At 46.4% G+C, this 27,590-nt stretch overlaps 1 protein-coding gene across 1 annotated transcript in view; it reads left to right on the forward strand.

Moving 5' to 3' along the window:
* TRIM71 (tripartite motif containing 71) overlaps nucleotides 1-26,160 on the forward strand; it is a 74,320-nt gene extending 48,160 nt beyond the window's left edge. Inside the window, exons 2-4 of the mRNA XM_025377161.1 lie at nucleotides 7,460-7,627; nucleotides 18,756-18,890; nucleotides 24,264-26,160. Coding sequence (XP_025232946.1) covers nucleotides 7,460-7,627; nucleotides 18,756-18,890; nucleotides 24,264-25,715 — 1,755 coding nt within the window. The 3' untranslated portion in view covers nucleotides 25,716-26,160. The remainder of the gene's footprint in view (nucleotides 1-7,459; nucleotides 7,628-18,755; nucleotides 18,891-24,263) is intronic.
* Nucleotides 26,161-27,590: the final 1,430 nt, after the last annotated feature.

The following is a 27,590-nucleotide window of genomic DNA, read 5'->3' on the forward strand; positions in this document are numbered from 1 at the left end:
GTGATAGGAGAAGGAACTACTCAGCGTTTGTGGAAGCCTTGTAGAATGGTGCATTGCGGGAGCAGGGGCTTGCTAGATGTGGTTGGTTGGCTGCTGTTGGGGCGGAGTAATGGTAACTGTTGGGGGAGCAGCAGTTGGTAGTGAAGAATTTTTGAAGACAATTAGGGAGGAAGGGAGCATGGTGTGGCTTTTGGAGTCACCTAAAAACTTTAAGTGAACAAATGCTAACAGATGACATTTTGTGATTGTCAAACTATGCTTCTCCCTGGGCACCAGCAGTTGCGGTGAGTTCAGATGCAGAGGTAACAGCATCCCTCTCTGATTTCAAGTTTTCCTTTCAAATTGCCTTGTCCATGGAGCCTAAACATTTAAATTGGAGATGAGAGGATGCCTCTGACCCCACTTGAGGCTGTTCTTGGACACTCCCACTTTCACCCTACCCCCCCCTTTAGATCTTCAAGTGTTATATTGCTTATTTAGTCTGAAAATGAATCTTGTTCCGCCAGACAATATTACATGTGTGCATTTCTTACCTTAACCTTTGAGGTCAGTTGAGCCTCATGCTTCAAAATTTCAGATTTTAGAAAGTTAATACTGTGCATTTACATAATATGTATAATGGGACTGCAAAATAACATTATTTTTGCAGTGAGATACATAAAAATTTACTGAATGACATAGGCAAAAATGATTAATCCTTTTCACACCAGTTCCAGTTTTTAAAATTATTTTACTGACAATTGTGTGTGTGTGTGTGTATGTATGTGTGTATATATACATACACATTTTTGAGACAGGGTCTCGGGCTCTGTGGCCTAGGCTGGAGTGCAGTGGTTCGATCATGGCTCACTATAGCCTTCATCTCCTGTGCTCAAGTGATCCTCTTGTCTTGGCCTCCCAAAGTACTGGTATCGTAGACCTAAACCAGCATCCCCAGCCAAAAATCTTATATATTTATTGTGTACAACATGTTTTGAACTCCGTATGCATTGTAGAGTATGTATGTTGAGCTCATTAACATGCATTGCCTCACATATTTATTTTTTTCTGGTGAGAATACATAAAAATGTACTCAGCGATGGTCAAAAATACTATAATAGCTATAGTACCTTGTCGTACATGAGTTTTGCTGCCAAATAGTATATGGAAAAACTTTTGTATTCCAGAGCATCATTTTGGATTTTGGAGTTGCAGAAAGGGGATTGTGGGCCTCGGGGGTTGGGGTGTGTGTGTGTGTGTGTGTGTGTGTTTTAATTCCTAATACCCCTCTTCCTTTTTATCACCTGAGATTCCTTCAATTTGTAGAGATACCATGAAGCAGCCCCGCTTAATCTATTTAACAGATGCTACTGAGACTGCCAGAACGCAACACAAGACTTTTTCCTTGGGCTGCTCCTCTTCTAGGCCCCTTTTCAATGTTGGCACCCATCAAAGCCTTCCACCCAAGCAGAAGCAGATCTTAACTCCAGTCCCAACTGTGAACTGTGTCCATACTGACTGCCTCTCCTGGCAGCCCCTGCTGGCCTTTTGTGTTTGGTTGTGTTGAGAACAGAAACTGGTACTTTGCCCTTCACATGGGTGAAGGTCGACCTGACTTGGATAGTAATTCTTACTATCCAAGCTTGCAAGTAGGTTTCCACCGATAACCATTATATCAGGTGATGTAACAATTGAATATATTACCAAATTGAAAACTAGGGTTTCTCTAAAGAACGAGGATGTTAACTGTGGCATTGCTTGTGCTTTTTCAAAAATCAGGAAACAGTTTTCAAATTGTATTAGTATATACTGACAGTACATTCATATAGCAGCATACCATGCAGCCATTCAGAAAGCCAGGCATCTCTCTGCATGGAGTGACCCAGAACATTCAGAACAAGTTAATATAGTTAAGAGAAACTTTTTTTGTCTTAAAAAATTCAATTATGTCTAGAATATAGCTTTGTTTTTTCATGGTTAAAGTGGAGACAATTGAGCGAGACATTAGGGATTTTTTTAAAAAAACTGTTTGCTAGGCCGGGCGCGGTGGCTCAAGCCTGTAATCCCAGCACTTTGGGAGGCCGAGACGGGCGGATCATGAGGTCAGGAGATCGAGACCATCCTGGCGAACACGGTGAAACCCCGTCTCTACTAAAAAATACAAAAAAACTAGCCGGGCGAGGTGGCGGGCGCCTGTGGTCCCAGCTACTCGGGAGGCTGAGGCAGGAGAATGGCGTAAGCCCGGGAGGCGGAGCTTGCAGTGAGCCGAGATCGCGCCACTGCACTCCAGCCTGGGCGACAGAGCGAGACTCCGTCTCAAAAAAAAAAAAAACAAAAAACTGTTTGCTTGTATTACTTTCTGCATTTGAACAAATACTTGTTACCTAGCCAAATGAAAAATGTTTTGGAAACACTCCTTCCCCATACCCCCACTAAAGTAAGGTTAATTTGTCTGCAGCGGGGACTCTCTTGTCTTTAACTGGTGAGCACTGTGTATGAACTGGGTCCCTATTCCTTTCTCCTGTTTATCCAGGCCACGGTTGTGGGGCAGCACGTGGCCAGAGCTACAGGAGGGGCTTCTGCTGAGGGTTTGGGCTGCGGGTTTGAGCACAAGCACTCAGTCTGTCTAATTCAAGTAAAGCTTCGTTTTAATATTACTTAATAGACTTGTTTCATGGCTAGACTTTACTCCCTTGAACTTGGCTTACCATTTTTAAAACGAATCCTCTGTTGTCCCACCTGAGAACCTGCAGAGTAACACACACAGGTAAGGCTTCTTGTGGGCCTCATTTGCTTCTGTTGCCTCCACTTTACTTCTGTAGTGGGAAACTCAGAAACCCTCTGGGGTGGGTGGAGATCGAGCCAGGCGTCACAGTTCAGCCTTGGTTTGTGGGAGGCCAAGTAAATGTCCTCAGTCATTTTAAGGGATATTGAAGTAATCTTTAAAAAGTTTACAGCAGTTTACGTATTTTAGTTGAGACATTTTGATGAACTTAAATGGCGATCTGGGCCTTCCTCCATCCTTCCAGCTTACATTCTTCACTGATAGGGGTAGTTGTATTTTAAACCTCAAGCTCATTCTTTGAGATGTGCGGGGCTGCAACAGAGGTCCCTTGGTGTGTGTGTTCTTGTTGGGCCACAGATAGGAGTGCAAAATCTAGATTCCAGAAGCCTGGATGCGTGTGCATTTGCATGTGCACACGTGCGTGCACACACGTTCATTAACAAAGCATTTTATTTAAACACTCGCTAAGATACAAACATGCGTATTTTGTATTTTTATTTATTTATTTTTCCTTTAATCTCCCTCCCCCCTTCCCCCCCCCCAGTCCCCCGCCCGTTCCTTTCCTGCTGGGCTCACATTCCTAGGTCTTTGTCTCTGCCTGGTATTTTAGAAATTTTGGGAGAGGAAGGCAATGGGTGGGACGTTCTGGAAGCTGGGGGCAGGGAAGAGGGTGGTCACTTGCAGGGTCAGAGGTCAAGCCTCCTCCATTTAGCTGGGGCAGCCGGATTGTCGCCAGGCCCGAGGGGGCGTGTCTGTGCATCTGCCCGGGAAGCCCCAAACAGGCCCTGGAATTCCTGCTGCTAGACGACCTGTTCTTCCCAGTCCCTTCCCCCCTTTCCCGGGAGCCACTGTTCATGGCTGCTCCCACATTTCTGGCTATAGGACCCTCCACACAGCTCCAGCTTATTCCCTTAAAAATAATTTTACACCTGTTTCAGAGATAATTGCACCCATGCACATCCTCTCCTATCGATTGTTTTAACAGCTCTAAAATTGTGGTTTTTCAATCTCAGAAATTGTGGTTAGATGAGACGTGGAGCTTCTAAATGAAGAATGAAATCTTACCAAAGTTTTGCTCCAACTTTTATAGCTGGAAGGTTTATAAAAGTGGATTTCATTTTATAGTTTTTGGACAATGCATTCTTTTAAAAATTCATTGTTTACTAATTACAAGCCCATTGAGGCCATTCTTTCACTCACTGGTAGCTTTTTATTATCAACCGTTTGGGTGCTCCCCGCCCCCATCTCTGTTCCAGGCGGCCTGGAGCTGTGGAATCACTGGCTCTTCTGAAACCACAGCGTGTTCTGGGTACTTAGAACTGCATCGATCCTGTATAAAATGATACCAGGCAGGGATTGCATTCAGAGACCCCTTTCATTTGTATATCTGGGCTCTCAAGGCTGGTCATGGGAGGGCTCTGGTGTCGGCTAAGGGCACCCTGCCTTTCGCTGCCATCACCGCCCACTACCTGTTCTGACCAGGATTTTTTTTTTCTGGACACTGCATCTGCAGAATCTTTTAAAACCTACCATTCATGGGGGCATTGCAAATGTCCAGCATCATCCAGGTTCTGTGTTTTAAGGTTGATCCAAACCTAAGAAAAATCATCTTAATTCTTTATAGTTGCACAGTTGGAGTCTGGAGTGGCCACCCTGGCTCAGCCCAGAACTTGTTTTGTTTTGTTGTTGTTGTTTGTTGTTGTTATTGTTGTTTGTTTGTTTGCACTCTTAGCCGGTGTTGCCTAGGCTAAGTTCATTGCCATGGTCATGGCTCACTGCAGCCTCGACTTCTTGGGCTCAAGGGATCCTCCCACCTCAGCCTCCAGGAATGAGCCACCGCGCCCAGCTAATTTTTGTAGTTTGCTCCAAGTGCTCCTCTAGCCTCGGCTTCTCGGGGAGCTTGGACTACAGGCATGAGCTGCCATGTCCAGCTACTAGAACTTAATTTTGAAACTCTTTAGTTTCTGTTGTCAAGTCTCTATAGATAGGCTTTCTGCGGTGGAAGGGATCTCCGGAGGTACCTAGTCAGGACCCTTTTGTTTCACAGATGAGACTGAATCCCAGACAGGTCAAGAGAACTGACTGGACAGAGGGTTCCATAGCCAGGTTGTGCCAGGCTCAAGTTTACAGCCTGAGGTTCTTTTCTACTCACTAGCCATGGAGATGAGAACAATGTAGGTAGTTATCCAAAGGAAGCAGGAGAGTGCCATTCAGTCCACACAGCTGTCTTGAGGGAAAGACAAGAGATGCCTTCTCAAGGTTGCTTAGCGGTTAGAAGCAGGGAGGCCACCCGAAGGTTTAGTGGCATGTTTTATTCACATGTAAAAGAGACTTTTCTGATGGAAGGTTTTTCACACTTCACATCAGCATAGGAGTGATCCCTACATTACCTTGACAAATGGAGAGAGCAAAGGAAAGGAATGTAGTTCAAGCTGGTAGAATTGCTTTAGCACCATGTCGTAAAAAAGGGATCGGCCAGAAATTTTTCCTGAATTTATCCAGCTCAGCATCTTTTGGTTAGTATTTATACTTGAGAATTTTAGATTTAAAAGATTATTAGGATTAGATAATCTCTAAAGGATGGATCAGCTTAAAAAGCAACTGACTTAAAGGAGGCAAGTTGCTGTTGCCTGGTTTCAGTCTGCCACTATTGCTGGCAAAGCACTGCAGTGATCAAAACTGGCAGCAAAGTTGCAAACCTTACCACATTTCCCTTGTATAAAGTAGGATCTGGGCCAGGTGTGGTGGCTCACGCCTGTAATCCCAGCACTTTGGGAAGCCGAGATGGGCGGATCACGAGGTCAGGAGATTGAGACCATCCTGGCTAACACAGCGAAACCCCGTTTCTACTAAAAATACAAAAAAAATTAGCTGGGCCTGGTGGCGGGCGCCTGTACTGCCAGCTACTCGGGAGGCTGAGGTAGGAGAATGGCGTGAACCCGGGAGGCAGAGCTTGCAGTGAGCGGAGATCACGCCACTGCACTCCAGCCTGGGGAACAGAGTGTGAGACTCCATCTCAAAAGAAACAAACAAATAAAGTAGGATCCATAAAACCTGATGGTTATAGCAGAACTGTTTCTTTACAAAAGTAAAAACACAATATCCTGAATCTTTCCTTTTTCCTGTTTCTGAATTGTAAAGTTTCTGGAGAACCAGTTTAACCCATGCTAGATTACACGCTTCCCTATTAACTCAGCCCTGAGTGGAGTAACTCTGTGTGCTTGACTGAACCAGTTAGGGGGAGCTTTTTTCTAGTGGACACATTTTATGCAAAGATTTTGGTTATTAATAAAATAAGCATCTTGGAGAAGGAAAGAAGCAGCAGTCTCCCTCTATTTGCCCCCAGCCCTCTCTGTTTGGAGCTCTCTACCTAAGAAAACTTTCTGGGCCGCTTCCAAGTCTTCTCCCCATCTGTGTCTCCCACAACACTTCTGCCCTGCTTCTCGCCAGAATGAGCTTCTATTCAGTCTGCGTGGAATCGCCTGGATCTCCACCATACCTAGCAAGGTGCTTTGTACTGGGGATGAGAGAGCCTGTGTTGGACCCAGCTTTGCCGAAGGCTCATGTTGGCTTCCCTGCTGTGTCTTTGCTAACACTGTGGCCTTGAGCACCCCCCACCTCCTGTCTTCCCCTGGAGATAAGTGTGGTGGTGTATTTGTGGAAGAATTCCCCTTGCCTGCTGCTTCCCTGCCTGTTGCATGTTAGCTAGCTTCCCCTCATGCCCAGGTGTACCAGAGGCAGATTTAAACTCTGCTCTTGAAAGCAATCCAGCAAACATTGACAGAGTGGTGCTAAGTGCCCTGCTCTGTGGAGAGATACACAGTAATGAGACTGGCCCAGTTTCTGTGCCAAGGAGTTTCCTCTCTTGAGAGCTGCTTGTTTATTAGCAGATAAAGGTTGTGCCAACCCTTTCTCTCTCTCTCTCTCTGTCTGTCTCTTCTCTCTCTCTCTCCCTCCCTCCCTCCCTCCCAGCGTGCTGGGCCCCAGGGAAGTGTAGAACATCACATAAAGCAGTTCTGTCAGCACTGGCTGCCTCCCAGGTTCAACTCCTTGGAATAACTTGGCATGAAGAAGAAAGGCAAGGAGCTGGCTGACCTTACCACTAGCTTTTTGCCTTCGTTCCAGAAACTTAAGCCTGTGAGCTCGCTCGAGTGCCTGGGAGAACCATGCTTTGCACTTTGCACTTTGCATGACAAGCTGTGGTGTGAGGATGGTTGTTACTGGCTCTTAACCTTGCTTTACACATCCAGGCTAGAGCAGCAAAGGAAACTCTTCTGGTATATTCTTGCATCCAGGCCACCAATATCAGACTAGGCAACACAGTCTTAACAACTTTTCTGGATAATGAAGCTAAGATTCAGGAGAAACTCTCGTGCCGGGAGGTTTTTGTTTGGTTTGGTTTCTGCCTTTGAAGTGTCTCTGTTACATTCTGAGTGAGACTACAGTGGGATGTGGCATTCAGTTGTGTTCCCCACTCCATTCCCCCTTGATTTGGGGCAGAGAGAGTGGGAGAAAAAGGGAAGCAGACAGTTTTGGTTATGTTTGCAGTTACTCCGCTGCTGTCTCTCCCTGTGGGGTGTGCTTGCTCATTTGGAAGCTGGTTCAGTTGTGGGATCCAGGACCCTCAAGTTGCTGTCTTCCCTCCTCCTCCCGTCCTGTATCTCTATTTATGCCTGTCCTCTCTCTGGTCACCAGGTGCTGCACCTGTACTGTGACACTTGCTCCGTGCCCATCTGTCGTGAGTGCACAATGGGCCGGCACGGGGGCCACAGCTTCATCTACCTCCAGGAGGCGCTGCAGGACTCACGGGCACTCACCATCCAGCTGCTGGCAGATGCCCAGCAGGGACGACAGGCAATCCAGGTGAGCCTTCCCTACCCTTCCGCAGTTCCCATGTGAATCGGGTCCCCCTTTCTGTCAGGTGGCATGGACAGACATTTGGGGCGGATTCCAGTGTGGGGGGTGGAATAGTGACCCAGATGAGCTCAGGTGACATCCCTGCAGCAGCGATCCCTTTAGGGGTTCTGGTAGTCTTGTGAAGATGTCAAGGACATGTCCAAAGTTACTGGTCAGATTTCTAAGCACCTGGCCTGGGTCCTAGCATACCACCTGCACGTGTGCCACCCGGCTGCCTCCCAAAATCAGAGCGGACATTGGCACTTCCAGCCAGGACCGCGGAAATGCTGGGTGCTTATTGCTTATTATTATTATTATTATTATTATTATTATTATTATTATATTTTTTGAGATGGAGTCTTGCTCTGTCACCCAGGCTGGAGTGTAGTTGTACGATCTCGGCTCACCACAACCTCCACCTCCCGGATTCGAGTGATTCTCCTGCCTCAGCCTCTCGGGTAGCTGGGATTACAGGCATGCACCACTGCATCTGGCTAATTTTTGTATTTTTAGTAGAAATTGGGTTTCACCACAGTGGCCAGGCTGGTCTTGAACTTCTGACCTCAGGTGATCCACCTGCCTCAGCCTCCCAAAGTACTGGGAGCTACTGAGCCCAGCCAATGCCTTTTATTTATTTTTGTTTTTGAGACAGAATCTCACTCTGTCACCCAGGCTGGAGTGTAGTGGCGGGATATCAGCTCACTGCAACCTCTGCTTCTCAGGTTCAAGTGATTCTGCTGCCTCAGCCTCCCAAGTAGCTGGGATTACAGGTGCCCGCTGCCACTCCCAGTAATTTTTCTTTAGTAGAGTCGGGGTTCCACCATGCTGGCCAGGTTAGTCTTGAACTCGTCCTGACCTCAGGTGATGCACCCGCCTCAGCCTCCCAAAGTGCTGGGATTACAGACGTGAGCCACCATGCCTGGCCTAATGCTTTTTAGACAGAGACCTTTATGATACAGATTTACTTATTTATATGTGAGAAATTAGTGAGCAGGAGAATGTTGTGTGACGTTCCGTGTCTACAGTCCTTTCCTGGATGGTAAATCCCCCGTAATTGAAACTGTCGTTTCTGTTGAATTCGTATCAACAGCTAGGGAGGGGCATGTGTAACTTTGAGAATTGACAGGGTTCTCTTAACATAGTTGGTGATAGTGTGCCTGAATTGCTGTTAAATCTTGTCTGATTCAGGTGACAAGGTTTTAGGAAATCAGAAAATTGTGACGTTTTCCCTGTGTTGTAGGATACTTTGAAAGTCAAGAAAAGTTGTTCACCCTCTAGGAGAAATAACATAGGAACCATTTTAGAATATTTATATAAGTGAATTGTTTTAAAAGTAAGATTCTGGCCAGGTGCAGTGGCTCACGCCTATAATCCTAGCACTTTGGGAGGCCGAAGTGGGTGGATCACTTGAGCTCAAGAGTTTGAGACCAGCCTGGGCAACATGGGGAAACCCTACAAAAAGTACAAAAATTAGCCGGGTTTGGTGTGACACTCGCCTGTAATCCCAGCTACTTGTGGGACTGAGGTGGAAGGGTTGCTTGAGCCCCAAAGGTGGAGGTTGCAGTGAGCCAAGATTATGCCAGTGCACTCCAGCCTGGGCAACAGTTAAGAGCCTGTCTCGAAAAAGAAAAGAAAAAAAGAAACCCTATTTTGAAAGTGCTGAAGAATTGAGATCATGTGTCTTACAGAAGAGGGAGGATGTGATTTAATAAGTTTCTCAGCCGCTATCACATTCCCATGCATGATACTGAAACAGTCTTTTCTGATGAGTCAGATTTTATGATGTTCAGATTATAAAACTGGAAGTTTGAGAGACTTTCTGGAATGACTCATCCTGTCATCGTTACACCAGTATTGTTTGTCGTCTTTAAAATGCCTTGAGTGTCTCTGTTGCTCTTCTCCTTTGTCAGTGTCTTCACCTGTGCGTCATTCTGTTGTGTATCAGTGCGTCTGTCCCTGCGGATGAAGTGATTTGTGTCTTTCATTTTATGCCACGACAGTTAGGACCTTGACAAACAAATGCCTTACCCTGCTGGTGTCTCCTCAGCACCGGTGCCCAGCCTTCACTGTGGCTCGCATCTATAATCCCAGCACTTTGGGAAGCTGAGGTGGGTGGATCATCTGAGGTCAAGGAGTTTGAGACCAACCTGGCCAACATGGTGAAACCCTGTCTGTACTAAAAATACACAAATTAGCCAGCCGTGGTGGCGGGCACCTGTAGTGCCATCTACTCAGGAGGCTGAGGGAGGAGAATTGCTTAAACGCAGGAGGCAGAGGTTGCAGTGAGCCGAGATCGTGCAGCTGCATTCCAGCCTGGGCGACTGAATGAGACTCCATCTCAAAAAGACAAACAACAAACAAAAAGAGCCACTGGTGTCTAGGTCTGAACTCCTAGATTGTGTTACGATTTTATTATGCTCTTACTGTCTTAGGAGGTCGAAAACACTTGGAGAATTATTGAGAGAATGCTGGTACTCTCTGTGCTTAGTGGGAAAAGCCACTGTGGGGGAGAAAAATGACTTGTAACAATTTGCTGGAGACTTAAGGAGAGCACCCAACAAATCATGAGTGGGTAACATGGTGAAATCTCAGAGAAATGGAAATTCAGACTTTTTGTGGAGAGAAAAGAGTGGGAAAAATAAATATAGTCAACTGTATAAGTGGTGAGAACCTAGGCATAAATCCTAGAGGTATGATTTAAATGTTAGTTGAAAGTGTGTCCCCAACATTAATCTGAATTCTAGATCATGGGGTATTTTGGGTAGAGGCATTTTAGATCTGTTAATCTATAAGGCCACAGCCAGCTACACTACATAGATTGTGATTTCCTAGAAGGTTTTTGTTTAACCATAACTTGTGTGTGCTTAGCATCCTTAAGTCTTGTTCTGTCACCCAGGTTGGAGTACAATGGTGCAATCTCGGCTCACTGCAACCTCCACCTCCCAGTTTCAAGTAATTCTCCTGCCTCAGCCTTCCTGAGTAGGTGGGATTACAGGCACCTGCCACCACTCCCGGCTAATTTTTGTATTTTTAGTGAGAGACGGAGTTTTACCATGTTGTTGGCCAGGCTGGTCTTGAACTCCTGACCTCAGGTGATCCACCCGCCTCGGCCTCTCAAAGTGTTGGGATATCAGGTGTGAACCACCGCGCCTGGCCATTATTATTATTGTTATTATTATTATTATTATTATTTTAAGAGACAGGATCTCTCTCTGTCGCTCAGCTAGAGTGCAGTGGTGCCATCATAGCTCACTGCAGCCTGGAACTCCTGGGCTTTTAGGCGATCGATCCTCTTTCTTTCGCCTCCCACATAGCTAGGACTACAGGTATGCTCCACCACGCCCAGCTAATTTTTGTATTTTTTGTGGAGATGGGGCTCGCTTTGTTGTCTAGGCTGATCTCAAACTCCTGGCTTCAAGCGATCTTTCACTTTGGCCTCCCAAGGCGCTGAGATTAAAGGCATCAGCTGCCTTGCCCAGCCTGACAATTTCTTAAAATGTAACACAAGTCTTCATCCCTTTATATTTCTCATGAGATTGCAACAATTCAGTCACATCTTCAGACTCCACTTCTAATTCTAGTTCTCTTTGTATTTTCACCACATTTGCAGTGACTTCCTCCACTACTTCTTTCTGCTACAAGAAGTTAATCAGCGGCCGGGCGCGGTGGCTCAAGCCTGTAATCCCGGCACTTTGGGAGGCCGAGACAGGCGGATCACGAGGTCAGGAGATCGAGACCATCCTGACTAACACAGTGAAACCCCGTCTCTACTAGAAAATGCAAAAAAAGTAGCCGGGCGAGGTGGTGGGCGCCTGTAGTCCCAGCTACTCGGGAGGCTGAGGCAGGAGAATGGCGTAAACCCGGGAGGCGGAGCTTGCAGTGAGCTGAGATCCGGCCACTGCACTCCAGCCTGGGCGACAGAGCGAGACTCCGTCTCCAAAAAAAAAAAAAAAAAAAGAGAAGTTAATCAGCTTCTTCAAACATTCTATTAATGTTGATATTTTGACCCCTACCCACGAATCACGAATGCTCTTTTACAGTATATCCAGTTTTAGTCTATGTGCTGCCAAAGTGAGCACCACACATGTTCTTAATGGCACCTGGAATGGTAAATTCTTTGCCCAGACCCATCAGAGGAATCACTCTCTGTAGTAGCTATAGCCTTACAAAGTTTATTTGTTAAATAATAAGACTTGAAAGTTGAAACTACTTCTTGATCCATGGGCTGTAGAATGGATGTTGTGTTACCAGACATGAAAACAACTTTCATGTCCTTGTGCATCTCTAGCAGAGTCTTCTGGGTGACCAGGCACATTGTCAGTCAGCGGTAATATTTTGAAAGGAATCTTTTTTTCTCAGTGGTAGGTCTGAACAGTGGGTTTAAAATATTCCATAAACCGGCCAGGCACGGTGGCACAAGCCTGTAATCCCAGCACTTTGGGAGCCCGAGGCAGGTGGATCACCTGGGGTCAGGAGTTCAAGACCAGCCCGACTAACATAGAGAAACCCCTTCTCTGCTAAATACAAAAAATTAGCCGGGCATGGTGGCTCATGCCTGTAATCCCAGCTACTTGGGAGGCTGAAGCAGGAGAATTGCTTGAACCCAGGAGGCGGAGGTTGCAGTGAGCCAAGTTTGCGCCGTTGCACTCCAGCCTGGGCAACAAGAGTGAAACCCCGTCTCAAAAAAATAAACAAATAAAAATTTTAAAAATTCCATAAACCGTGCTGCAGACAGACATGCCGTCATCCAGGCTTTGTTGTTCCATTTGTAGAGCACAGGCACAGTACATTTAGCATAATGCTTAGGGGGCCTAGGATTGTCAGGATGGACAGTGACTGTTGGCTTCAACTTAGTCACCTGCTACGTTAGTCCCTACCAGGAGAGTCAGCCCGTCCATTGAAGCTTTGAAGCCAGGCATTGACTTCTGAAGCTATGAAAGGTCCTAGATGGCATCTTCTTCCAATATAAGACTATCTCTTTCCAATATCAGGCTGTGTCCTTCCAATAAAAGTCTCCTTCCAAAAAAAATGTCTGAAGTCTGTTGTTTAGCTGTCTTCATCAATTACCTTAGCTTGTTCTTCTGGGTAACTTGCTGCAGCTTCTATATCAGCACTTGCTGTGTCACCTTACACATACGTGTTTTGGAGATAGCTTGTTTTCTTAAACCGTATCAACCAGCCTCTGTTAGCTTCAAACTTCTGCAGCTTCCTCATCTCTCACCCTTCATAGCATTGAAGAGTTAGGGCCCTGCTCAGGAAGGATTAGACTTTGCCTTAAGGAGATGTTATGGCTGGTTTGATCTTTTCTCCAGATCATTAAACTTTCTTCATATCAGCAATAAGGCTGTTTTGCCTTATTACTGTTTGAGTGTTCACTGGAGTGAACTTCTAATTTCTTTCAAGATCTTTTGCAATCACAGCTTTAACTGTTTGGTGTGAGAGGCCTAGCTTTCAGCCTGTCTGTAGCTTTCTACTTGCTTTCTTTACTAAGCTTAATCATTTTAGAATTGTGGGACCTTTTCTTTCACTTGAATACTAACGGCCATTGTAGGGTTACTAAGTGGCCTGATAAACGCCAAAGGTCACTTGTCACAGATCAGCGCACCGGATAAAGTAATAATGCAAAACTTGAAATACTACAAAAATTATCGAAGTGTGACACAGACAGTACGGGCTTTTGGGAAAATGACACCAATAGATTTGGTTGATGCAGTATTGCCACAAATCTTCAATTAAAAAAAAAAATCACTGGCTGGGTACTGTAGCTCACAACTGTAACATCAGCACTTTGGGAGGCTGAGGCAGGAGGATCACTTGAGCTCAGGAATTCTAGTCCAGCCTGGGCAACATAGTGAGACCTTGTCTCTACAAAAAATCAAGAAGGTTAGCTGGGCCTGGTGTTGAGCGTCTGTAGTCCCAGCTACTCGGGAGGATTGCTTGAGGTCTGGAGGTTGAGGTTGCAGTGAGCCAAGATTGCACCACTGCACTCCAGCCTGGGTGACAGAGCCCAAAAAAGAGCACAGCGAGACTGGGCAACACAGCGAGACTGTCTCAAAAGAGAAAATGTGGGTTTTTCTTTTCTGTCTATGAAGTGCAATAAAATGAGGTATGGCTATAGTTTGTGATTATATTTTTTATTATTTTTTTTTTTGAGACAGTCTCGCTGTGTTGCCCAGACTGGAACGCAGTGACAGATCTTTGCTCACTGCAACCTCTGCCTCCCGGGTTCAGGTGAGGAGCTGGGATTACAGGCATGTACCACCACGTCTGGCTAATTTTGCGTTTTTAGTAGAGATGGGGTTTCACCATGTTGGCCAGGCTAGTCTTGAACTCCTAAGTTCAGGCAGTCCACCCGCCTCAGCCTCCCACCAAGAATTACGTTTTAGAGTGGACCACAGTAGCTCTCCATACCCGGTATGGTCGCCTGCAAGTGTATGGGTGATGTTTGCATTCTCTTACCTTCTGACCATTGGTCTCTTTAAATACAGGTCATTATGCCACCACTGTTCTCCACAGTTGGCATCACTGATCGATATCTGTATTCTTTCCCTTCAAAGCCCTCGAGTCTCCTCCATACTGAGTGAGGAAGTGCACTGGAAAGTGCACTGATGCGCCAGTCCAAATGGAGACCCTCAACTTCCAAATGTTTGATTCGATCTGTTAACATCTCAAAGATGGTTAAATTTTCTCTCCAGCACCATGCTTGTTGGGTGATTTCTCTTTCCTTAGTGTGAAGTGTATTTATCTGTTTTGGAAGTTTACCCAGCCTTTCTACATTGTCATTTCCCCCAATCCATCTGCCTTATATTTCTTCAAATGCCCTGCTGTTAGAGGTTGGGAACTATTTCAGTAAGTCCTGGTCTGCACATCTTGGAATGCGGTGCTTGGCTGGGTACTACATAGTTTGGAAGGGAAAGACCTATTTTTCTACTATGCATTGGGTAGGGCTTTTGTGACTCTCAGCCCAAGGAGTATCTTTGCATGCTTGCTGATTATTAAAATTGCAACAAAAGCTTTGAATCCCCTGAACCTGTTTGAAAAATGGAAGGAACTGTTTTTATCATAAAATGTGAGTTCCAAACATGAGGGATAAGCCTGGCTAGGAGACTAGGGGAAGAGGTGAGTAGGGTAGTACACCCATTCCTGTGCAAAGGGAGTGGTTTTGTGTTTGTTTGGTTTTGTTTTTGTTTTGTGAGACAGAGTTTTGCTCTTGTTGCCCAGGCTGGGCCTTTTTTTTTTTTTACATCTGATAGACGTTCGATGTAAAAAAAAAAATTAGTTTGGCAAGTAGTATGACATTAATATTAGTTTGCCACCTCTGCTTTCTATTGAGGAATGATTAAGAAATCTTACAGACATAGGTTTGGTCGCCTTGGTCAAATATTAGCTTGGACACCAGTTGTGCTAATTAATAACCAACACATCTAAAAATATAGAGGGTGCCAGTTACTAAGTTCTACTCTTTGGGCTCTAACCCTGTCACACTCTTGCCATGTGATACTGGGGCTGTGACTCTTCAAACTACATGTATGGGAAAAGGACTTCTTCCCTTTTTCTTCCAATTCATTTTAATTATATTATTATCATATTATGTATTTGTTTTGAGACAGAGGCTTGCTCTGTCACCCAGGCTGGGGTGCGGTGGTACAGTCACAGCTTGCTGCAGCCTCGATCTTCCAGGACTCAAGCAATCCTTCCAGCTCAGCCTCCCAAGTAGATGGGACTACAGACAAGCACCACCGTGCCTGGCTAATTTATTTATTTATTTTTTTGTAGAGACTGATGGAAGGAAAAAAAAAACCCGGCGCAGCAGAGCAGGGGTCGGGGCCCCTGGCCCCCCTACTGCCGCTCAGGCTGATCTCAAACTCCTGGGCTTAAGCTATCCTTCTGCCTCCCAAAGTGCTGGGATTACTGGTGTGAGCCACTGTACCCGGCCCCAATTCTTAGTAGCAATGCTTTTTCACTCCAACAGCAGAAGTTGGTTTCCATTTCAGATCTTGCCACTACCAGAATTAGCTGGACGTAACCTCGCCACCTTATTCTGTGTTCTTGTAACCACAGCTTTCTTTCCTTTGTTCTCTCAGACAAAGCAGGAGAAGCTGCTTCTGCAGGTACTGTCTGCCTCCGTGTGCTCTTTGCCCCAGCAGTTCTCCCATACCTGTGTAACCATTTCCCTACGCTAAATTCTGTTTAAATGTCTAGGGAGCTCTCTGGCTGTCTCTCGCTTTCTCTGTTTTTCCCTGGATGAATCCTGACAGCCTGAGATACTACAAATGTATGAGTGCTATTATGATACCTGCTTATGTGCATGCTCATTTGATTGGCCATTCTAATTTTTTAACTTCTAGGTAATGTGGATGTAATATCTGTCTGCTTCACGTTATTGGCTTCTGTATTAGTTTATCGGGTCTCTTGTAACAATTACTATAAACTGGATTACTTAAAAACAGCAGGCCGGAAGTCCAAGATCAAGTGTCAGGACCGTGCTCTCTCTGAAGGTCCTCAGGAAGACACATTGCTTTCCTCATCCGGGCTTTTAGCAGTTGCCAGCATCCTTGGCTTGTACCTGCATCAGTTTCCATTTCTGCTTTGGTCTTCGCATGGCTTTGTTCTCTGTGTATCTGGGTCTGCACATGACCGTCTCTGGACATCAGTTTTGGGATTTAAGATTCAACTTAATCTACTATAATCTCATCTTAGCTAATTACATCTACAAAGACCGTATTTCCACACAAGGTCACATCCTGGCCCCCATTTAGTTGAGCCCAAAGTTTGGAGGGACAATATTTAACCTGACGCAGCTACCTAGTGCTTTGGTAAACATGATTATGGCTAGAGATGTGCAAATATAAAATTTATAGATCGTTCTGCTAATTGTTCTGCTAAATTCCAGGTGCCTTAAGTATCATGGGCTTTGTACTTAGCTCCTCCTCTGATTGATATGTAATGGTACTTGAGACAGGATTGTAAAGGTGGAGCAGAAAGGTTATAGAAATACGCTGTTCCCTTCCAGCTTCAGAAGGGAAGTGGCATCAGCACTGGGTTTGGAAATTTAGGGTGAAGCATTCCAGGCTGTGGACAGCCTGTGAGCCCTCTGGATCTACTCAGTTCCGCTGTGAATCAGTTCAGTGGATCCTTAGGACACACAGGATCCTCTTAGGCAGGGAATGCAGTGTGGCAGCTAACCATTGGAGTCATGCATGGGTGGTGTGCTTTTTGTTTTTTGTTTTGTTTTAAGTAGAGACCAGGTTTCACCATGTTGGCCAGGCTGGTCTCAAACTCCTGAGCTCAAGTGATTCGCCTGCCTTGCCCTCCTAAAGTGCTGGGATTACAGGCGTCAGCCACTGTGCCCAGCCACCATGGGTGTTTTTGGGGCTGCACCTTTGAGCATGTCTTGCATGCCATGAATGTGTCAGCTCTCATCCAGACTGAGTCAAACTGTTGGGCAGGAAGAATACTCATAAAAATAAGGTAGATTGTGTATTGTATGATGATGCCATCTATATGAAATACCCAGAACGGGCCAGGCGCAGTGGCTCATGCCTCTAATGCCAGCACATTGGGAGGCCTAGGTGGGCAGATCACTTGAGCCCATGAGTTCGAGACCAGCCTAGGCAACATGACAAGATTCCCCCATCTCTATTAAAAAAGAAAGGAAGGAAGGGGTGGGGGGAGGGAGGGAGAAATGCTCAGAACAGACAGATTTGTAGAGACACAGTAGATTAGTGATCTCCATGGGGGAGAAGGAGGGAAGTGGAAATGACTCCTTAATGGTTATGGCCTTTGCTTTTTGGGTGATGAAAATGTTCTGAAGCTAGGTACTGGTGATGATTACACAACACTGCACATACTAAATGTGGTAAATCTTATGATAGGAGCTAAGTGGCCTGACGAGACACAATGGCTGAACTTTTGTCCCAGGTGTTTGTCAGATGAGAACTACTAATAACAGTGTTTTACTCTGTGCCAGGTGCTGAGCTCAGCTCAACCCATGCATTGCTCTGCATTTCCCTCAAATCTCCCCTTTACCAAGGTTGGAGAGGACCAGGAGCTTGTCCGAGGCCTTACAACTAGTAAGAGGCCCTAAACTAACCCAGGATTAGAACCTGGGTTACCTGACTCCAGGGATGACTGACTAGCCTGGTTTGCCCAGGACTGTCCCAGTTTTAGCACTGAAAGGTCCACATCCTAGAAACCCCTCAGTCCAGAGCAAACTGGGTGACTGGTCACTCTGATTCCTAAGCCCATGCCAGGCCTTTGTGCTTCCCTGACACCCTCCTGATTGGATCACCTGCCTGAAACCTGTTGCACCAAGAGCAATCACTTTGGAATCCCTGATTTAATACCTCGGTATCTCAAAGAAATCCTTGTGGCTTTTCAAGACACAGCATGTAATATTAATGAAAACACCATGCCTTCTGTCTGGATTAATTTTTTATGAACAATAATACGTCTGATTAAACTGGCTGATTTACTAGGGCTGGTACAGGGTGACGTGTGTGGTGACGTGTAGAGGGTCTCTGACCACGGGGCACAGCTTCTTAGGTAGATCGGGGGATATTCCCAGTGTGCACTTGGCGTTCCTTCTGGCTGGGATGAGCTGTGTTGCCAGTGCCTTCACAAAAACAGGATGGATTAGCCACTAGCCTATCGCACACCCTCACGTGAGGGATGGGCCTGGCCTATGGGGTTTTGCCCAGGCAGAGAGTGAGGCAGGGAAGTCTGGGGAAGCCACTTGTGTGGCTGGAGTTGCACATTTTACATCTGATCCTCATTCCCCATTTTCGGCTGTCACCCAGCTACACTGGTTTCACTGTGTTAGAGTATCTCTTAATAGTTCTGACATTCACTGTGTAGGTGCCATTTCTCATGCAAAGAAATCCAGCTCTTGCCAGCAACTCCTTTAGTTACATGTCAAAGAGATGCCAGTCTCTCCCTAAGTGCCTGTTTTCCTTCCAAGGGAGTGAATCAAGTGGTCTGGGAACCCAGGGTGTCAGCTTTTCAAGTCTGACAGAGCAGATTCAAATGTTTTGTATAAGGAATGACAGTCCTGCTAATGCCTCGAAGTTGTTTTTTGTTTTGTTTTGTTCTGCAGCTGAGCATCGAGCAGGCCCAGACGGTGGCGGAACAGGTGGAGATGAAGGCGAAGGTTGTGCAGTCGGAGGTCAAAGCGGTGACTGCGAGGCATAAGAAGGCCCTGGAGGAGCGCGAGTGCGAGCTGCTGTGGAAGGTAACGGAGCACTCCCCCACCCACGCTGTGCCCGCTCGGCTTCCATGAACCCCAGCAGCGCTCTACAGGACTCTTTTCAGATCCGGGAGCCAAGCTCTTAAGTGCAAAACATTTGGTAATTTTCCAGAAAGTCTGTTGGCAGAAAGATGCAGGGGGTCCCTGAAACATTGTGGGTGCTGTGTGCGGTAAAACAAGAAGGGTTTTCGGAAGTACATGGGTAGCCAAGACTGGAAGCGGTGAAGCGGTCTCCAGTTTTATATTGCATTCACTCAAAGGGAGGCTAAAGAAGGGAGCGTAGTCAAAACTGTTGTTAAGAAAGGCAGGCTGGTAGGAAACATCCCTATTTTCGGTGACCTGGCTGGTTGCACTTCCTGATCTCTTGTGGAAAACCAGTTTTCCTCTTCGGAGGCAGTGAGTGTGTGCCCTTTCTTCCTGTTGGAGCAGGAAGGAGTGCCGAGCACACTAGTGTGCGGTTTAGATAAAAATCAGCTGGAAGGACTACTCGCCCCACCCAGGCCAGCATTCCAACTGTTCCTTTTCTGATTTTATGTCCCCACTCAGAAAGGAGGAGAGTTATGTCTATGAAAGGGCCAGTACTCCATGCCAGTTCTTTAGCTATAATTACATTCTCTGAACACATGAAAAAGGCTAGAGCTGACTTAAAAGAGTATCCTTGTGGAGCCTGCCTGTTTCCATCTCCAAACAATATGATGATGGTGGGGATGGGCCTCAGTTTCTGCAAGTGACCTTTGCTAACTACTGTGCCCTACACTGTTCTGCAAGGCATCACTGGATTTTGCATTGCATTTTCCATTTAGTTAACTTCACAACTGGATGCTTTCTGCCTCTTCTCACCTCTTAAGGAATATGGCTCAGTTGCTTTCTGACAAGAAGAGACTTTGGAGGTGTTAGTCCAAGGTTTTTAAGGCACATTTTTTGAGCACCTTTGTGGGCATGACATCGTTTTCAGACATTCAGATGTCCCCATGGGTCTGCCAGTGTTATGCCACCCACGAATGTTAATTATAACTGAGGGGCCCACTTCTTGCAACCTGAGAGCTTTGTAGTGAACTCTGCCACAAACTCGCTCTTCTGGATTTCCTGATGAAAAAGGCCTTTGTGTGTGGGGGTTTCTGCCGCTTTCACCTTAGTTACCCTCCCTCCTGTGAGGCTGACCCACTGTCCTCTCTAAAGGCAGTTCTGTTTCAGAAGAAGTAGCAAGTTTTTACTCTTGGGAGAAGCCTCTTGAAAGAAGAGTCAAATCCCTTCTTCGTTGTAGTAAGCAGTTAGTGCGTGCCCAAAAATTCATCCTCAGAGCATTCCAAAAGAAGCTGCCTTAGTTTGGACACTTTTGCTATAGAACCTTGCTCCGAATCCTGGGGGGGTCCCTCTCTAATTACTGATTTTTTTTTTTTTTTCCCCCTGTTTCTTCCCAGCAAAGCCCTCTTTCCTTGCCTGGCTGTGTCTGGGCATCTCTTTGTTACAAGTTTTGTTTTCCTGCATCTCTGGTTACTTCACTTTAAGATATATAAGTGCAAGGATTGAGACAACCCTGTTGTAAATATCCAGATGCCTCTCTTCGTTCTTGGGCCTTATGTATTTCCAGTGGACTTGGCTACCTCGTGGGGTTAGCTGCGTATATAGTTCATGGGTAAGAACCAAAGGTGTTGGCCGGGTGCGGTGGCTCAAGCCTGTAATCCCAGCACTTTGGGAGGCCGAGACGGGTGGATCACGAGGTCAGGAGATCGAGACCATCCTGGCTAACACGGTGAAACCCTGTCTCTACTAAAAAATACAAAGAAGTGGCGGGCGCCTGTGGTCCCAGCTACTCGGGAGGCTGAGGCAGGAGAATGGCCTAAACCCGGGAGGCGGAGCTTGCAGTGAGCTGAGATCCGGCCACCGCACTCCAGCCTAGGCGACAGAGCCAGACTCAGTCTCAAAGAACCAAAGGTGGAGGTTTGGCCCAATGGGCAAAGCTTCTTTAATCTGTCCCCACGTGGGCCTCTCCGTACACGTGTATCCTGGTTCACTGAACAGATGAAAAAGCAGGAATGAGTCGAAATCATATAATCACCCCTCCCACCCTAAAGGGAAAGTCAGGTTGAAATCCAGCTCTTTCAACAGTGGACGCTTATTCTGAAATAGCCTTCTATGGCTTTCAGATCTGTAGAACAACTCAAGTCACGATCCTCTGTGAAAACTATTTGGATAAGTTCATTCCCTTCACAGGGGAAAATTGCTTAGAATTAGAGAACTTTTAAAGGATAGAGAAACTAATGTTTCACTGGCAAAACAAAATCCCGTATTTCTAAATAGCATGGTTTGAGAACCTCAAGCAGGAATTATTTCGGCAGGTTAGAATCCATGTCCATACGTATTATAGCATTTTAGATTTAAAGGGCTCTTTTGGAAATAATATAGACAAATTATTGCCAAAAGCGTGCTATCTTAAAATTTGGTGTATAGGGCTTCTCAGGTTCCCAGTTGGGTTTTTAAAACTGTTTTTAAAATACAGAAGTAAAGAGAAACTGGCCAAGCACAGTGACTCACGCCTGTGATGCCAACACTTTGGGAGGCTGAGGTGGGAAGATTGCTTGAGCCCAGGAGTTTGAGGCCACCCCCGGCAACATTAAGACCCTATCTCTACAAAAAAAAAAATTTTTTTGATGCCCTATGGTGGTGCACACGTAGTCCCAGCTACGTAGGAGGCTGAGGTGGAAAGATTACTTGAGCCTGGGAGTTCCGAGGCTGCAGTGAGCCCATTCTCAACACATAGTATTTATCCCTCTCAGAGAGAGAGAGAGAGAGAGAGAGAGAGAGAGAGAGAGATACACACACATATATATACAGTCACACGCCACCAAGCCCAGCTAATTTTCGTATTTTTGGTGGAGACGGGGTTTCGGCATGTTGGCCAGGATGGTCTCAATCTCCTGACTTCAAGTGATCCGCCTGCCTCGGCCTCTCAACGTACTGGGATTACAGGCATGAGCCACCGCACCCACACACTACGTGTGTGTGTGTGTGTGTGTGTGTGTGTGTGTGTGTGTGTTCTTTAAGAGGTTTCAGGCTTCTTGCGGGGTAAGACTAGCCATGAAGTCCTGCCTGATTTTGCCTCTGGTAGCCCCTCTGTCACTCTCTCCACTTTCACAGCTACTTCTGTTGGCTAAACTACCTCCAACCCACAGCTGGGTGATCTCTGGTCTCTGTTCCCTCATTTGTTCCCCTTTAATAAACATTTCCCAAACTAATCCTTTTGTGGTGGTGTTGTTTTGAGACAGAGTTTTGCTAGTGTTGCCCAGGCTGGAGTATAATGGCATGATCTCAGCTCACTGCAACCTTCGTCTCTTGGGTTCAAGCGATTCTCCTGCCTCAGCCTCTCAAGTAGCTGGGATTACAGGTGCCACCACGCCCAGCTTATTTTGTAATTTTAGTAGAGACAGGGTCTCACTATGTTGGCCAGGCTGGTTTTGAACTCCTGACCTCAGGTGATCCACCCACCTTGGCCTCCCAAAGTGCTGGGATTACAAGCATGAGCCACTGTGCCCGGCCCCAAACTAATTCTTTAAGAATATGAATCTGTCATGTCATTCCCCTACTAAAAGCTGTGATTTTGAAATGCTGAGCCTGTGCCCGCAGTAGGACCTTTGTGCTGGCTGTTCCTTTGCTGAGATAGCTCTCCCTTTGGCCTTTTGTCTGGTCTCAGCCTGTAGGTCTGAACTTGTGAAAGGCACTGTCCCTCAGCACTCTGTCTGTATCAGGGCCCCTAGTCACTGTCTTCCACGTCCTTTTTCTACTTTTTTTTTTTTTTAGATGGAATCTCGCTCTGTCTCCCCGGCTGGAGTGCAGTGGCACAATCTCAGCTCACTGCAAGCTCCGCCTCCCGGGTTCACGCCATTCTCCCGCCTTAGCCTCCCAAGAAGCTGGGACTACAGGCGCACGCCGCCACACCTGGCTAATTTTTTGTATTTTTAGTAGAGACGGGGTTTCACCATGTTAGCCAGGATGGTCTCGAACTCCTGACCTCGTGATCCACCCGCCTCAGCCTCCCAAAGTGCTGGGATTACAGACGTGAGCCACTGCGCCCGGCCCCTTTTTCTACTTTTTAACGGCTATCACTATCTGACATGATCCATATTTCTTTGTTTGCTTTCGAATATTCCTTTTCTAAACTACAACTCTGTGTAAGCAAAGACCATATTTTATATTTTCTGTGGATTACGGCAGTACCTCCAATGCCTGGCAGAGTGTAGGTGCTCAGTAAACTCCTTTGTCAGGTAGCTGTTTTTGGTTTTGGTGGTGGGATCTTGCTATTTTTTTAAGGTGGGATCTTACTGTATTGCGCAGGCTGGAGTGCAGTGGTTATTTACAAGTACAGTCATGGCACACTGCAGACTCAGCCTCCTAGGTTCAAGTGATTCTTCCACCTCAGCTTCCCGAGTAGCTGGGACTACAGGTGCACGTCACTGTGCCCAGCTCTAGATGGCTGTTTTAACTTTTATTTTTCTTTAATTTTAGCTTACAGAAAAGTTGCAGTAATTATAGTAACTCCATATATTCCTTATCCAGATTTACTGATTATGTACGTTTTGTTCCAATTATTATTATTACTGTTTTTTGAGATGGAGTCTTGCCCTGTTGCCCAGGTTGGAGTGCAATGGCGTGATCTCTGCTCACTGCAACTTCCACCTTCCAGGTTCAAGGGATTCTCCCCACATCAGCCTCCCAAGTAGCTGGAATTACAGGTGCCCGTCACCACACTTGGCTAACTTTTGTTATTTTTAGTAGAGACAGGGTTTTGCCATGTTGGCCAGGCTGGTCTCGAACTCCTGACCTCAGATGACCTGCCTGCTTCGTCCTCCCAAAGTGCCGGGATTACAGGCATGAGGCGTGCGTGTGCGTGTGCGTCTTGTGTGTGTGTATGTATATGTATATATGTTTGTGATCTGAGAGTGAGTTGGCGTATTGGAAGCACAGCGCTTTTATCCCAATCACATTGCAATTACAGAAATCAGGAAATTTGATTTTGATACAGTACTAGCATCTATTCTTCAGTCCATAATCAAGGTTCCACAATTGTCCCAACAGCACTCTATTCGCCCCAGCCCCAGCCATTCCCCCCAGTCCAGGGCTACTGATTGCATAGTTGTCCTGTTTCTAGTAACTATCTTCTGTAACCCAGAACAGTTCTTCAGGGTTTTTTTGGTCCATTTTGCTTTTGCTGCCTTTGAAGAAAGCCCAATGTCTTCTGTAGACCATCCCCCAATATGTATTTGTCTGATGCTTCCTTGTGATTAGTTGTGGCTTATGTGGTATTTTCTGTGCTTGGCTCTAAGCCTCTGTGTCTTTCTTCACTCTTGCTTTTCCCTCCAGGTAGAAAAGATCCGCCAGGTGAAAGCCAAGTCTCTGTACCTGCAGGTGGAGAAGCTGCGGCAAAACCTCAACAAGCTTGAGAGCACCATCAGTGCCGTGCAGCAGGTCCTGGAGGAGGGTAGAGCGCTAGACATCCTGCTGGCCCGAGACCGGATGCTGGCCCAGGTGCAGGAGCTGAAGACCGTGCGGAGCCTCCTGCAGCCCCAGGAAGATGACCGAGTCATGTTCACACCCCCTGATCAGGCACTGTACCTTGCCATCAAGTCTTTTGGCTTTGTTAGCAGCGGGGCCTTTGCGCCACTCACCAAGGCCACGGGCGATGGCCTCAAGCGCGCCCTCCAGGGTAAGGTGGCCTCCTTCACAGTCATTGGTTACGACCACGATGGTGAGCCCCGTCTCTCAGGAGGTGACCTGATGTCAGCTGTGGTCCTGGGCCCTGATGGCAACCTGTTTGGTGCAGAGGTGAGCGATCAGCAGAATGGGACATACGTGGTGAGTTACCGGCCCCAGCTGGAGGGTGAGCACCTGGTATCTGTGACACTGTGCAACCAGCACATTGAGAACAGCCCTTTCAAGGTGGTAGTCAAGTCAGGCCGCAGCTACGTGGGCATTGGGCTCCCGGGCCTGAGCTTCGGCAGCGAGGGTGACAGCGATGGCAAGCTCTGCCGCCCTTGGGGCGTGAGTGTAGACAAGGAGGGCTACATCATCGTTGCCGACCGCAGCAACAACCGCATCCAGGTATTCAAGCCCTGCGGCGCCTTCCATCACAAATTCGGCACCCTGGGCTCCCGGCCTGGGCAGTTCGACCGACCAGCCGGGGTGGCCTGTGACGCCTCACGCAGGATCGTGGTGGCTGACAAGGACAATCATCGCATCCAGATCTTCACCTTCGAGGGCCAGTTCCTCCTCAAGTTTGGTGAGAAAGGAACCAAGAATGGGCAGTTCAACTACCCTTGGGATGTGGCGGTGAATTCTGAGGGCAAGATCCTGGTCTCAGACACGAGGAACCACCGGATCCAGCTGTTTGGGCCTGATGGCGTCTTCCTAAATAAGTATGGCTTCGAGGGGGCTCTCTGGAAGCACTTTGACTCCCCACGGGGTGTGGCCTTCAACCACGAGGGCCACTTGGTGGTCACCGACTTCAACAACCACCGGCTCCTGGTGATTCACCCTGACTGCCAGTCGGCACGCTTTCTGGGCTCGGAGGGCACGGGCAATGGGCAGTTCTTGCGCCCACAAGGCGTAGCCGTGGACCAGGAAGGGCGCATCATTGTGGCAGATTCCAGGAACCATCGGGTACAGATGTTTGAATCCAACGGCAGCTTCCTGTGCAAGTTTGGCGCTCAAGGCAGCGGCTTTGGGCAGATGGACCGCCCGTCTGGCGTCGCCATCACCCCCGACGGAATGATCGTGGTGGTGGACTTTGGCAACAATCGAATCCTAGTCTTCTAATTGCATTTCCTAGGTTTCTGTGTTTGGGGTGTGTGTGCGTCTCTCTCCCTCTCTTTCTCTCTCTCTCTTTTTGAATTTCAAAGAAGAAACAGTCTCAGGGAAATTTCTTTTTTCTTTTTTTTTTAAAAGAGAACAAGAGAAGTACAACATTGCTTAAGTCCTACCTCATCTTTATTTTTTTACAGATGAATGTACTTATCTTTTCTGCAGGGATTGAGCCTGTGAAGTGATAATTTCTATCTACCTCATAAATCTTTACATTTCCTTCTGCAGCAGGCCCTCTTCCCCTCCTCAGTGGAGTTCGCATTTCCCTCTTCCCCTGCGTGGGGCATGATATGCACAAGCCTGGCATCCGTATGGCTGGGAGGGCACTGGATGTGTGTGGTGGGGTGTATTCTGTAGATTGAGCCAAGGAAACACAAAAAAAAACTACTAAGTAAAAAAACAAAAAACTATAAAACATGGAAAAAATAGGATTTGAAATGCATAATTATAGAGTATCTGTGTTCTTGAGAATACTGTGTTTATATGGGGTTAGATTATGTTGTGTCGTTTTGATCTTTTGGAAAATCTTCTCTTTTTTTAAATGCTGCAACAGAGAAATTTCCTCTGTTCTCCGTTCATACCTCAGTGTGTTTAACATCCTCTTCTGTATCTTTTCTTAATCTTAGACGTTGTGGCTGTGGCTTGCTAGCCAAGAAAAGCAGACCCTTCATGTTTTAGGGTATATAATCTTTATTTCTTTTAAGGGAGGGTGTGTGCGTGTTTGTTTCAAAGCCATCTTGCACCCAAGTAGCTGAAAATGACACACTGCCTCCCAAAGAAGCTCTCCTTTTCACACTTTGGTTTCTTGAAAAAATATATAGATGGTAGCTCAGGATTTTTGATTAAACGTATTCTCAAAAGTTAAGTTTCTTATTTTGCTGTTAGGTTATAAAGGGTTAAATGGAAGGAAGAAGGAAATTAACCTCATTGCCAGAGAGGGTTTTCAGGCATGGGCTGATGTGGACATGAATGTGGGTGGATGTGTGTGCTGAGGGAGTCAGGGAGCACATTAAAGAACAAGGCACCCCCAATCTATAGTTGTTCTGTAGTCCTTGGAGTTTCTTTTCCTAAGAAGAGTGGGCAAAGGAAAGAACTTCCATTTTACAAGCACAATTTTTTTCCTGCTTTGAAAGTTCAGGGAAATACAATGTTTGAAAGTCAAAATACACCAACAGCCCAGTCCCACACCCTCTGCTTGGGTCACTTTTTATAGGATTGTTTGCACCCAGGCCATGCTTTAGGACCTCGTGGTTAACATGAATCCCCCCGCCCCCCTCCCCTCAAGGCCTTTGAATATAAAGGATCTAGAAACCAAATTGTCCAAACCTGAAATGTAGGATGTAATGTCTTTTCTTAAACCTGTAACTCGGTACCAAAGAATGAAAATTTAAGGCTCCCACTGCAGAACTGTGGGGTAGAATCTGTGTCACTTTACAGGATTGGTTGGTTGTAAGCTGGACTTGGGTACAAAACTTGTGCTTCTGGGCATTGTCTGTCTCTCAAGTGCAAAGCAGATGTAGCTGATACCCTGCTTGTCAGAATCCAGTGGGTTCCTGCATTGCCCCAAATACTGAAATAAGAACCAAATTCTGGAGGAGCCCTCCTCAGGGAAAAGAGGGAGTCGCAAACAAACGTCAGTGACTTACAAGGGAGATCTCTTGTTTAAAAATAAAGACTTAGGGATTAACTTCTGTTCTCTATTTAAGAGAAATTTCTATTGCAAAATGGGTATAGTTTTAAATGAACAAAACAGATTAACAAATGGAGCAATTTGTTTCTATTATCCCAACAGAAAAGGATATGATGAGGACAATGTGACAAGTCAATCAA

This window comes from Theropithecus gelada, chromosome 2 (assembly GCF_003255815.1).
Source record: "Theropithecus gelada isolate Dixy chromosome 2, Tgel_1.0, whole genome shotgun sequence".
NCBI classification, from domain to species: domain Eukaryota; kingdom Metazoa; phylum Chordata; class Mammalia; order Primates; family Cercopithecidae; genus Theropithecus; species Theropithecus gelada.